A 13939-nucleotide genomic window follows, 5' to 3' on the forward strand; every position below is an offset into this window, starting at 1 on the left:
AATGAAGGCTATCCCGTCTGGTACAAACCAACAGAAGGTTGGCTGGTATAAATACATGTATTTATGTACTGTATAGTTATATTAACCCAAAATATATGCATGTTTGCTCTTACAAATTATTTGTATATAAAATATAAAAAGGCCCCTAAATGAAAGTAGGCTACATGCACCCAAGCTATATTCTATGCTGCTTCTATTGCTACTTTTTTTTAAATAATATTCAGAACATTCTTTCCTCCAGAGTAGACTTGCGCTCTCCTCTGCAATTACCACACTCTGACAGGTCTAATTTGAGTTTTAATGGACATCTGGTAATATGGCTAGCTAAGTTCATTGCCCTACTTTCTGAATCTACTGCCTCCTGATGTATGATTTAAACCTAAACCAAATACAGATAGATTGCCTTTGACAATAATACAGTAGAACCATTACAAACAAAGCAATCTGATTTGCTGTGCACCACAATCTGTTCCCCACTTAAAGAGCCATCACAATGTAAAGCACTTTTTGAGTGCGTTCTTCTTTCAAATTCTGAAAGGAAAACTTGGAAATATTGGAGAATAAAACCTCATTGGCTACATCCAGTCTCTGTGATACTATTTTGTTTTGCTGACAAGGTCTGTGTACTGTATAACATTATATATGAAATGAATAGAGCTTGTGAAAGCACTTACAAGCTCTGGCGTAGCTCTGCTGTGTCTCTCGATGTCCCCAACGACTGAAGGCTCTTCTCTAATGTGACCACTGTGGAAAGTAATGAATGAATTACTCTGGATCATGCATTTTTAATATAATACAATATTTTATAAATTGAACATCTGTATATCAAATTTATCCACTCACCATTAGCATTAATTTGGAAGATGTTGGAAGATGTTTCTTGGAACACATCTTGTAATTCTGAAGAGCTAACCTGTGTAGCTGAAGTAAAAATAAAACATTGCTGATTTTTTTTTTTTTTTCTGAAAGGTCTCATAAAAGAAACAAGATATTCATTATAAATATTCACCAAACTGATACACTGATTCTATAACAGCAAAAGGTCTCATTATTATAGAACTATAAAACAATATGAATTATTTCTCATTACACAAAACCTATTCTACATGGTTTAATCATATATAATAGTGCTGAATTCATTTGCTATTTACTTTTTGGTGAATTCAAATGAATCAGAGAGTGACAGATAGATGCCAGTTTCTTGGCTGTGACCCATATGGGTCATGTGGGCACACCTACAGTATTTTTTCATCAAACACATATGCAAGATACGTACACACATACACACACACACACACACACACACAGCATGGAATAATCACAGAAGGCCATTATCTTGATCCACTTCACAACCTTTGTCTCTTAGCACAGGCCCCACATACAGTTGCACACATGCTCTCACATATTGAGTGTTCTTATAGGCTTTTGTGTATCTCTGTCCGCAAAATGACTGTAATTGGCATGCGGCTTTTCTGTGCCTCTTCATCCAGTGCACTCACACGTAACAGCTGTGTAAAATAGAAAGTGATGTTTTGTACTCCAGAACACAGACATTAGACACTAGGGGAAATGGGAGCAGAGAAAATCTAATACCCAACATGTGTGTATGTATTTTAATTAACAGTAGGATATCCTAACTGAAAATGATGTATTCATGATTATCAGATAAACCTGTGGAACATATATTTAAGATAGATGTGATGCTGATCTCTGTTATTTGTAGTTATGTGTATTACTAAATCAATTTAAAATTTAAAAATTGTGACACTACATACAATGGGCATCATTCTTCAGTCTTTTAGTAAAGTTGTGTATTTAATGCCACTCACAAACCTCCATAAAAAGAAGAGATCACAGAGAGCTGTAAACAACAACATACTAAATGATGAAAGAGCCATTGCAGCTTATCAGCTACTATAGACACATAATAATGCTTCCTCTTTTTATAGGGTGCCATTTCTTTTGTCCTAATTAAATAGATAGACTTATTTGTTCTAATTTATGGATATTTTTAGATTGCTTTTTTTTAAGTTGATAATATAAAAGACAAAATTTCATTTTTTTTTTAATTTGTGAGTGTAATTGAAATAAATAAGCTATTTAAAATTGCCAGAGTAATCTGTATATAATAATGCAGGAACTCATGCCAATTATACAATTTGAATTTGATTTGAAGCTTAACAAACCAGATTCACATTACAGAGTCTCCTTATATGTATAGTTTACACAATCTCAAGAGCTCTTGCGGGATAAGACCATTTTTTTCTGAACTAACAGTGGATTTTTATAAATACCACATTTCTTGTATTAATGCTCTTTCAAACGATTAACAAATACATTTGTTTAATGAGGCCCATAATGTACAAATTAATAACATTTAGCCTAACTACAAAATAAATAAAATGTCTTTCTACCACAGCAAACTTCCAAAGAACTAAAGAAAACCACACTTCAGGAATCATGCCATCAAACAAAGTCTCAGAAAATGTTAACCAAACACGTCTTCTTGATCACCGAATTACTGATTTGTAGGGAAACACATCTCGAACTCCGATCATCAGTGCTGCTGCCCCCAGAAATGTGTGCTTTTCTCATTTATGTGCCCCCTGCACATCAACAGCTGTGCCTTTAAGCATAGATGCCAACTTTGCAAATTCATTGTTGGTGCTCATAACAGCCTCCACGTTTGTGACGTCACACGTTTTCACAGCCATATCCCAGCCCGTGTATAAAATTTCTATTGCCAGAGGCTTATGCTTTTTCACTTTGACAGAGCAAATGTGTTTCTGCTCACAGCACTCCTTGGAGTTCAAGTTTGACCATATTTAACAACAAACAACAGTACCACTAAAATATTATTCAATCAGCACTAATTAAACATAATTTATGTCAACATAAATTATGTTCTCTAGCATTTTCGCTGAACGGCAACTAAAATAGACTCAAAGAGAAACAACACTGCATTATATTGTGCTTGAACAGAGCAGACTTGAACAGAGACTGAATTCTGAAACATTCCAATTCTTACTTAATAAATTCAATTTAACAAATCCATATGTAACCACTCTCAAAAAATAATAGATTTGCATGAATGAATGGATAATTTTTTAATGCTTGCGTCAACTTCTGTCTGGTGCTGGCTGTGTCCCAAACCATATACCAGTGCACTAAATAATATGTCAAAATTGCACACTGTGATAGATTACCTGTTGCCATAGAGGGCACACCACAATAAACTATTTAGTAAGCCAGTATACACCACAGCTAGGTTTGAAAATGAATAACCACTGGCTGCGTGGTCAAGTCGTTGCTGGTGAAGACCATATTTGTGTCTGAAACCACTGAAATCATACCCCAAAACATGTCATCCAGAGCAGTGTGTTTTGCCTATATGTTTCAATAGGTTTAAATATCAATATATTTTATATTAGTCTGAAATATTGAGGGTGCTTGAGCTCTGGGACACCCACAGAGCTGGTGCTTGTGCTTCCAAGGACCCTCCTGTTAACCTCCTGACATTTTCAGATGACACAACAGTCATCAGTCTCATCATACAGCATACAGTTAAGTTAAACAACTGGTTCCCTGGTGAAGTCACAACAAGCTGAAGCTGAACATGCTTCAAATTGCTTAGGATTGTGATGGATATGGAATGATTCTACTATCAACTAGTATCTCTCAGTACCTGAGATAGGAAGCTGACAGCTTTGCTTAAAAAAAAAAAAAGACCAGCAGAGGATCGGATATTTGACCAAATATCAAATGTGTTGGCCTTGTTCTGCACAGTCACCACTGAGTCTGTTGTGACCACCTCAATAACAGTCTGATTTTGGCTCTGCAACCAACAATGAGCTGAACAAACTGCAACATTTTGACTGAAAGGAGCATCGGCAGAAAGCTGCTCACTGCCAGGGACCTGTTTAGCTCCAGAGGCAGGAGGTAAGCGGAAAATGATCATCGATGGCCCATTGCAGCCAGACCACCACATATTTGAACTCCTTCCCCTTTACAATTTTTTCAATCTTTTCTTTATTTACAGTGCACTAGTTGTATAATATAGTGTGTTTAGTCTGTTTTATAATGTTCATAAAAGAACAGTGAAAGCTCAAGTTAAATCCCTTGTATACTCAACTCAAGTGTACATGGCCAATAAAACATAGGTTTGGTTATGCTTCTGATAAAATGATATACACAATAGAAGCAACAGAAAAATTGAGCTCAGTCAGCTCAGGGAAGCAACTGAAGCTGATAGAGTTGTAAAATAGCTGTACAAGAGGCACGTCAGAAAGACTGGGCAAAACACAGCACTGGCATCAATCTGCAACAGTACCGACAAATATGTCATACTGATGATCGCAGAGAGAACAGTAATCCCTCAGAGCTTCACATGTTAATCCTGGAAATGTTACATCTAGCAAACCAATGTGTTCAACAAATGAATCCTCAGCCCAGAAAGCTCTTGTACCAGACCTGAATAGAACATGACATGGAGCAGATGGTAGGAAAGTGTGCAACAGTTCCAACCAAAGAATCAGAGAGAGCCTCACTGGTCTTGCAAACCAACATCCAAAAACTGCAAGCTAACAATTTGACTTGTTGCTCAAAGCTGATACTTGACAAAAACCCAGAGATCATCAACAGACCTGACAGTACAGCTCACCAAGTCTGTATTTATTTTCCAAAAATGCCATTCCAAAGACCCAAGAGTAGTCACATTCCTTTTTGGTTCAAAATGCATCAGAACAGATTTTCAGGAGGAGCAGGTGCTAGCTGAGGAAGATTCGTCCAAACTTGTTTAGAACTCAGCATTACATAATGAGCTAACGCACTCAGTTGAGCTCTGCATACTGGTTTTTTTTAGATATCTAAGAGATGAGACACTGTTACGGGCAAAGTAAATGTCATCAGCTACTGTTTCTCTGTCTTGTTTGACAAGGTACCCAAAGTTGAAGCTTAGTGTGAAGACACTTTCCTTAAGAAGCACATATCTGACACATTAGTCCTTAAGTAAAAAAGTTGGATGTGGTATATTTGAGTAGCTCTGGGATTAACGGACTCATGTATTGGATTTTTTTCTCATGTGTCAAACAGGATATATAATCAGCTGCATTTAAAATTTTTCAGTACACACTTTTTTGCGCTGACTTTCCACTTTTTGCATGATCCTCCCCGAAATGCATATGTATGAGGGAGAGAAGAGTACATCGTCCTGCCATGTACCTGCTTGTTTATGTTCATACAGCAGTTTTGTACATAATACATGATTTTCAGACAGAATGGGTTCTAATTGCCCCTGAATTCAGGCACAAAATCTTGTGTTTGTGTGTGTGTGTGTGCGTGTGTGTCTCACAGTTCAAGGGCTAGGTGACTGTGATCTCTGTGACTTGTTTAAAAGACCTCCTGCAGAGACCAAGTTAGATGACAGATGCCCTCTCAACCAATTATTATCATGGCACCTAGAATCCATCCAGTTGTCTCTGGAATTATGAGGCTCTACACTACACAACTCTATCCGTTCACAGAGACACATGATCAATTCAATTCAGTATGTGAGTATGGGAGTATTGATCCTCCTGGCTGCCATTACCTATATTTCTATTTATTTTACAAGTCCTCTCAAATGAGCAAACCTAAGAAACTAGGTGGGGCCTGGAAAATTTCTATATACCTCAGGTAAAATTTACTCATATCAAACACATTAACCATGATGCGTTTTCCGGCAGGAAGAAGAATGAGCTTGAACTGTTGGGCTGCAGGGGACAAATGAACATTTGCCCCATCTGACTTGTTCATCGATACTGTAAATGCCGATTCTGCAGCACATTCAATTACACTCTCAAACCAGAACAGGACTTAATCAAAAGCTCCCCACTCATTATACATGAGGTCAGCATCTGCCTGCCCCTCCTGCAGATGAAAAATGGCAAACTCATCAGGAAGCAGAGAATGTAAATAGAAGTATTACCTGAGTGCTTTAGGTTTTATTTTTTGGTTACTTCTATCTCCCTCAGTATTACTGTACAAGATTTGTTTCGGTCTTGGCAAAAAAAATAAAATAAATACATAAATTCAACTGCTACTTTCCAAGGCATTATGGATCATTGAAGGAACAATTGCAGCTGTTAAGAAGCACTTCCAAGACCCCCTACGAATATACAGTACTGATTTGATTCTCTATTTCTGATCATACATTGGCCACATTCACAATGTTGTCTTTGATGATAAAGAACACGCTAACTGTATTATAATACAGTGAATACATACTATATTAGACCTAACATTAGTTTGGCTTCCTATTATTTTGTATCATTCTATATTATAGAGACATGACGAAATTCTATATTCTAATTCTATATTATATTTTGTATCATCTCTATCATACAGACATGACTAAGTAACTTTGCTTATCATTGTCAATGGAACAAATGCACATAGCATTTGTATTAAGCGGTTAGGGTTAAGATAAATTTTCAGTTATGATTATGATTAAATTTAAGGATAGTGTTATCCGGACAGTAAAACACTCCAAATAAGTTTTTGTATCACAGGACCCACTAAAATAACTGTACATATCCAATTATATGTTTATGTAAATCCAGAAGATAGCATTATGCTAGTATTCAAACAAAATGAGCCTGCAGCTGTCAACAACAGCACTGACACCCAAAAAACAGCTGCATTCGCCATCCTAAACCTTCCTCACCTGCCGCATGGCACTATCATCATCCACACACACACACACACACACACACACACACACACACACACACACCTCTGCCCTGAGGAGTTGAGGGCAAGCTAAACCTTTGTACTGCTCTTTTAGCAATACTGTACATAACCCAGTTTAAACCCAGTTTTTGGAAGTTATTTGAAGTAGTCGAAGTTCAGCTAAGTTCCATGCAGTAAAACTGGGTTACTGTACTGTGTAATTTATAATCAGTGGTGAAAATGTGTAGTGGCCTTATTAATTCACTGCTCAGGCATTAAACTGAGCAAGGTGTAAGAATATATCTTCGGTGTTGAGTGCTTTATTAGTGCTTACTTACTGTATAGCCTTGTTACTGTAGTATATGAATATCATTTTTAATACTTTTGGAAGGTACCTATATTTTAATCAAAATGAAGCACATAAAGGTTCATAAGGGTTTGTTAAGGGTTCTTTGGATGGTTAATGTCTGAGTAAAGGAGTTCTTTAGGAACTTTAGATCCGTTTCAAAAAAGGAAACTCTTTGTTATAAGGTTCTGAATATGACTATTATGGGTTATTCCAGAAGGACAATTCAACAAACCACCACAAGTTTCTATGTAGGGTACAACATGGAATCCGTGTGTATTTCAGTAATATTTAATATGCACAGGAAATATGTATCAACCTCAGAAAAAACACATTAACAGTCATGTGAATAATGTGTTTTTAGACACCACATGTTATGTTTCACATATTTTTCACATGCAATACATGTGTTTTTATTTTCCACATGACAAATTTATTTACACATGTGAATTATTCATTGTGAATTATTCAGTGTAAAAATTATTCATTTCTTTTTCATATTTGATATTTATACATCATTCATTTATTTTAACATGCGATTTTTACACGTGATTCATTTCTTTTAACTTGTTTTTTATAAGCTTCATTTTCATTTTACAGTTTTTACTCACAAATTAATATATTTTCACATGAGATTTATTTTACATATGGTTCATTTCTTTTAACATGTTATTTTTATACAATTCATTTTTCGCATGTGTTTTGTTACACAATTCCTTTATTTTCGCATGTGATTCTTTTTTTTTTTTTTTACATAGGATTCATTTATTTTATGTGATTTTCTTTTTACACAAGATTCATTCATTCTTGTTATTTTTTCATATGTAGGTCACGTACCATGTTTACATTCTTGTTTTTCACATGTGAGCACATATTGCTGACATAATTACATTGTTACATATTTGACAAGGGAAATCTTGTCAAAATATCAGTCATCAGTGTTGCAGTTCAGAAATACTGTTAATCTGGACAGATTTACTATTGTATACACCATGTTTCAGTCTATGTATGAAAAATTCACATTAAATTTACATTAGCATTGTAAAATACAGTACATAGAATGTAATTAGAGCTTACTTTATTAATTCAATAAGTATCATTGCAATTAGTATCAGTCAATGACACATACTGAAATATGCAAATACTGCCTCTAATCTCCCTAAACCTACTGACTGAGCAGTGATCTTTCACTGGGAATTTTCCAGCCTGATCTAATAAGAAATTCATACACATTACAGCAGAGAGGCAGGGCAGTGAGATATCATTTGAGGTCATGTTGTAATTTTCTGTCAAAACACAAACATACAAATTAATTTTAATATATAGTGTCAGGAAAAAAAAACCCTTTATAAGCCGTTTTCAGCTATATGCACTTCTGCTTGACTTTTTTTTCCGAAAATGTGACATGATGTTTATCCATATAATAATAAATGTTACTAAACCAGCACACAGATTTTACATCAGTGAACCTCAGCAGGCCAGACTTGTTCAGATTGACATATCAGGCAATTTAAAGAAATTTCGCTAATCAAAAGATCTTGTACCTCATGTTTGACATGCTTGCCTATGTCACACAATGTAGACTAGACAACCTGCCCAGCAAATAATTAGCTAGCAATACATTTGGGCACCTACATAACACATTAATAATGTATTGCATAAATATTCTATAAAGCAATGCTACAGAATTTATGTAAGGCTTATGTCAAAATGGGTAAAATTCTAGTGGAGGTTTTATGCAACTCTGTCTTTACATGGGAGAGAAAACAACAATCATCAATTACCATTAGGAGTTGACTGAGATTCTGTGTTAGTGTGTTTTTTAAATCCATAACATTAGGTGTTAGGTGTTAGGTACATTATCTAGGTCTTATAGGAGCATGGAATTGAATGCTCAGTCCATTTGTATTAAAATGATTATGAAGCCAATACAGCTTCTTATATATAAAGTCCATATGTCAGCCAAATGAATGTTTTTAATGCCCTCAAAGTTAAGTGTTAATCAAATTTACATTATAACATTTACAGCACTATGTGTACCTTCTACAGTTTTCTTAAATGCTGTTAGTAAAAACCAGCTAATGACTTGCAAGATATGGGAGTGCACCTCTGGCTGGAAAAGGGCTTACCTTTATGCCTGTGATAGCATGGAAGAATCCATGAACAAAATTCCCATCAAAGTATTTTCAGAAGCTTGTGGAAGGCTAGCCCAAGAGTTTGATTCAAGTTCAAGCAAATAAATGCCACCAAATACTAACAAAGTGAATGTAAACTTCTGACCCACTGAAAATCTGATATAGTTAATCAAAGCTGATATACATCTGTCTCTTAGCTATTATTTTGAATAATCAATTTATTGACTTAACGCAGGACTTGTATGGTAAAATGAAATGAGTGGAGTTGTGAAAAATTGAGTTTGAATGTCCTTAGCCTAGGTGTATGTTTTATAGTTTTATATTCATATTTTAGTGATAGGATCTAACAAAACTTGATCTTCTAAACAGACAAGATCTTCCTGCAATTAAGATCTGATGCAAACATTGCCCTTTCCAAAGTAGAATTATAGAGTGTTAAAGAAAGAAAGATTTATTTTTGTCTTTGCGTTTCTTATTAAAGAAAGTCTACAGTACAGGCACTATGCAAAGACATACTGTAGACATAATAAGTCTGCAAACTACAGCTCTGTTCAAGATCCTTACAGTTACAGTGATTAACCTTAGATATGATACACATGGCTCTGCAATAATAATCCACCATCAAGCATTCTGTATGCACTCAACATCACTGAGCAAATACAAAAGTCTTTCTTTCTGCTCTTCACAGACAGCAAGCACTGGACAATGCTGTCTAACAGATATGCCTGTGAGTGTGAAAGAGAGAAAGAGAGTGTAACAAACCTGATATCAGTTTCTCTCTGCTCTGTTGTGATCATAATAGTGCTGCTGCAGACTGCGCTTTAGCTTTGACCACTTAAGTGGCTGCTTGTGGAACCTGCCAGAGCTTCACTGTGCCTGCATTAGACTCTGCATTAGAGGATGTCTCTACAGAAAAGTTTACGAATGAACTTCAGAGTAGCTGGAGCTTTTTGATAACCAAATAACTATAGCTCAGCTCAGGCCAGATCACTAAGATTGACACAAAGAATATGGTACATTATTAGCAGAGATGTTCACAGTAAGTAAAACATAACTGAGAATAAGTAAATAAATAAATAAATACAATTATTATGTGCAAAAAAGTTCACCCTATCGTCAGGTCAGTGCGAGCCAGGAGCCAAGGGAGGAAAGTTGGCCGTGCTCTCTGGGTTGGAGGGGTGGCACACTCTGTCTCCCCATCAATCACAATGACGCTAGCCAATCACAGGCATCTATAAACTCATGTTTGCAGATAGAGCTTTCCTCCAAGTGTGTGATGCTGCATAAGCAGCAATTTGATTTAAAGTTCCTAAAAAGATGTGGAGGTGACTTGGACGAAACATGTGTTTGCCCCACCCTCCCCGGTTGGTAGCTGTCATGTGATAGGGGGAGAGTTGTGATAGAGGCTGCTAATTGGCAAGACCAAATTGGGAAGAAGATGGGGGGAAAATGATAAAAAAATAAAATTAATATAAATTATTACATAAAGCAGCCTACACTTTTAGACAAAAGGTACCATCTATCTCTGACCTTTGTACCCTAAAACAGAATCTCTCCCTTTCAGAAAAAGCAGAACCTTTATAAAACCATTTGAACTCTGCAAATAAAATGACTTAGCCAGTGAAAATATCTTGAATATAGGCAAATCTCTCTAGTATTTCCTATCATAAAATCACAGTAAACCAAAATATTTGATTATTAATCCTATTTCTAGGCACTTCTTTTATTTGAAGCTGGAAATCTTGTTCTATTAGTACATAATATTTACTTGAAGTACAAATTTCAAGCATTTTTTCTAGAAAGAAGCAAAATTATCTGTCAACAGAATAAGAATAGTTAAAGCTTGAAATATTATATTTGATTTATAATAATATCATAAGAGGTATAAGATAAATATATTTTTACTTATTAAGATATCATTTTTTGCAGTGAACAGCTTATATTTTTGTTTAAAAAACATTTTTGTTTAAAAAATAATTGAAAAAAATTTAATGCTAAATTTGAAAGTGTAACCTAGGAATCAGTAAGTGAATAAAAAAAAAAAAAATAATATATATATATATATATATATATATATATATATATATATATATATATATATATATTACTAAATTTTTAGTGAAATGTTAGAATTGATTTTATTTTATTTGAACAATCTAGACCTAATCTAATCAGAAAAGGCCAAAATCATTACTACTGTAATTAGCCACTGAAGGCACACCATGTGTTTATTTCTAACATTAAATACTACTAAAGTGTTTGACTCTTTTATGTCTAGGCTTGATGAGTTTACTCTCCAAGTGCATCTATATTTAATAAAGCACTCGTTTAGTGTCCCATTAGGATCTGTGAATTGTCAGTTATGAAGTTCCACAAAGATGTAGTTCTGCTTATTTAACATCTAGACTGTATGGTTGTTCTGTGGCGATAATAATGATTAAACTGTAATAAGACATTACAATAACATTGAAGAGGGAAATATCACACATGGGGATTTTATATTTACACATTTAAATATACTTGTATGAATTGCTGTGTGCACGAGCCCAAAGCAATAGACATTCTGCAGCCACCACAACGTGCGACATGAACATTCATTTCGGGTTTAGTAAATATAAACTATACCTGTACTGACCATCAGATTATTATAAACATACATTACCCCTGTAATTGATTACATAAAGTTCATTAATGCAATTGATGGCAGTTAGAACTTTCATGAAGTTTGGATTTGAACTGAAGTGCTGTTGCTGCAGTCTGAAATATTGCCCATGTGCTGTTTAGATTATGGACATATACCGCAAAACATAGCATGAATATTATTATGAAGTGTTTATAGCTCAAAACCATGCCAGAACTCAAGTGCTCAAGTGCAGTCAGGTGTAAAGTGGGTTTAAGAGGTGCTCCAAATTGAAAAAAAGGCTCCAGGCTAATAAACTTTTTCTATGTTTAAAATAGTACCCATTATAACGTTCGGTAAAAATGTTCTACAGCTCGAACTGCATCTCAGGCAATCCATTATGAGTTCTTCGGTTGTCCTGAAGCACCTGAACAAGTGAACAACCTTCTTTAAAAGAAGAAGTAAATAGAAAAAGATAGAAAAAATGGAAACAATAGCAACAACAAAAAACTTTGGAGGGTGTGAGTTAAAGTGCGAGTGAGGAAAAAAATGCATATGCTGGAGGGAGCTGAAAGGTTTGGCAGCAGGTAGGAGGAGAAAGATTAGCTCAACTGACAACTCCATTAGAGACTTAACCTTAGCTTTGATCATTGCCGTAGCCCCGCTTTAGCTTAGCTGACGCCTGAGTGCTGATACACAGCAAAGCCGACAGGCTTCTGAACACAGGTCTGCTTGTGATCAAAGACCTGTCTCTAATGACTGGAGCTGCAGGACTCACTCGGCTCTCCTCTGAGACAGGAAGCCTCCAAATGCAACCTCACACTCAGCCCTCTCTCTCTCTCTCTCTCTCTCTCTCTCTCCCTCTCCTCTACTCTCTCTCTCTCTCTGATATTTGCCCTGCATATTTCACTGGTGCAGTTCAACACTAATGTGATTTTGGCTTATTTTGCTTAGTTTGAATAAATTTACTGTGGCACCATGTGAATGTTTTCCACATTCAACAACCTATACTGTCAGTACATCTCTATTTTCTGAAAACAGCACAGATTTTGCCTTACCTGTTGCACCCCCTATGTAGACACAGGCATCGACTGGTCTATCTAAGAACTGATGAACTACAGACTGTTTCGACCTCTTAAAGTCTTAGTTTCTTTATTCCGTTATTCATCTTAAAACATAGGATTCATTTACTTTTACTCTTTGGCAATCAGTTTTATCTTAATTGACTAAGAATTGAGCTGGGCAGATGAGGGTTAAGATCCAACAGTGGTAGCGTGGTGGTACCAAGATTCAAACTCTCAACCTTATCAGTAATCCAGAGCCCTAACCGGTAATGCCACCATTTCCATGAATATGTAACTGCTATGAACTACTTTTTGTAGTAAACTAATAGTAACTAATAGGAAACTAAAGAAATTAGCTAAAGGTAGCGCTTTACAATTAGTGCAGTTCCTCAATTAGTGATTACATACTTACTAACTTAGCAGTAAGTAATCAAGTGTTAACCATAGTAGTTCATCAATAACTACTAATCACTATATAATAAACTACTATGTTGTTAAAGTGTAAAAATTTAGTGACAAACTGTAATAACTTATCATCCTATTTTGAACCACTATATTTTCTGTGCTGTATAAATGACATACACTGTCCTTACTATGTCATTATTGAAGTGATTAGTAATTACTGAGCTGTTATCATAACACTTGATTACTCACCGCTAAGTTAGTAAGTAATTAAGCTTTAATTAAGGAACCATATTGAAAAGTGTTACCAATTAAACTAATTAGAGAAGTATAGGAAAAATATGAACGTGAAGAATGAATGAGTCCTGGGAGTTTATGGGGTTTATGCCCATTGAATTTTTGTGTTTCAGTCAATGTAATCTGTAGGTATCAATAATGATCACTGTTGTTAGTCTGCTATAAAATGTTGAAAGAAAGTTGTTATTTTAAAAAAGGAAAAGTGGAAAAATCAAGTGACTGTCTCAGGAAAATGAATGCAAATCAATAAGCTTCCGTCAGATTAAGAGTTTATTTAGATTCCTTGTTATTTTTCACAGTAGTTCACAGCTTTACTGCAGTTTAGTATATTTTAAATGTTTAAACCAAACTGCCTTTATATAACTGA

The 13939-nt window shown here is 35.2% G+C and overlaps 1 protein-coding gene across 1 annotated transcript in view; it reads right to left on the reverse strand.

Moving 5' to 3' along the window:
• The window catches only part of tsnare1 (T-SNARE Domain Containing 1), a 109093-nt gene that overhangs the window by 69161 nt on the left and 25993 nt on the right, over window positions 1-13939 (reverse strand). Inside the window, exons 3-4 of the mRNA XM_053237024.1 lie at window positions 844-921; window positions 675-744 (exon numbers count right to left, since the gene is read on the reverse strand). Coding sequence (XP_053092999.1) covers window positions 675-744; window positions 844-921 — 148 coding nt within the window. The remainder of the gene's footprint in view (window positions 1-674; window positions 745-843; window positions 922-13939) is intronic.

The sequence above is a fragment of the Pangasianodon hypophthalmus genome, chromosome 1 (assembly GCF_027358585.1).
Source record: "Pangasianodon hypophthalmus isolate fPanHyp1 chromosome 1, fPanHyp1.pri, whole genome shotgun sequence".
NCBI classification, from domain to species: domain Eukaryota; kingdom Metazoa; phylum Chordata; class Actinopteri; order Siluriformes; family Pangasiidae; genus Pangasianodon; species Pangasianodon hypophthalmus.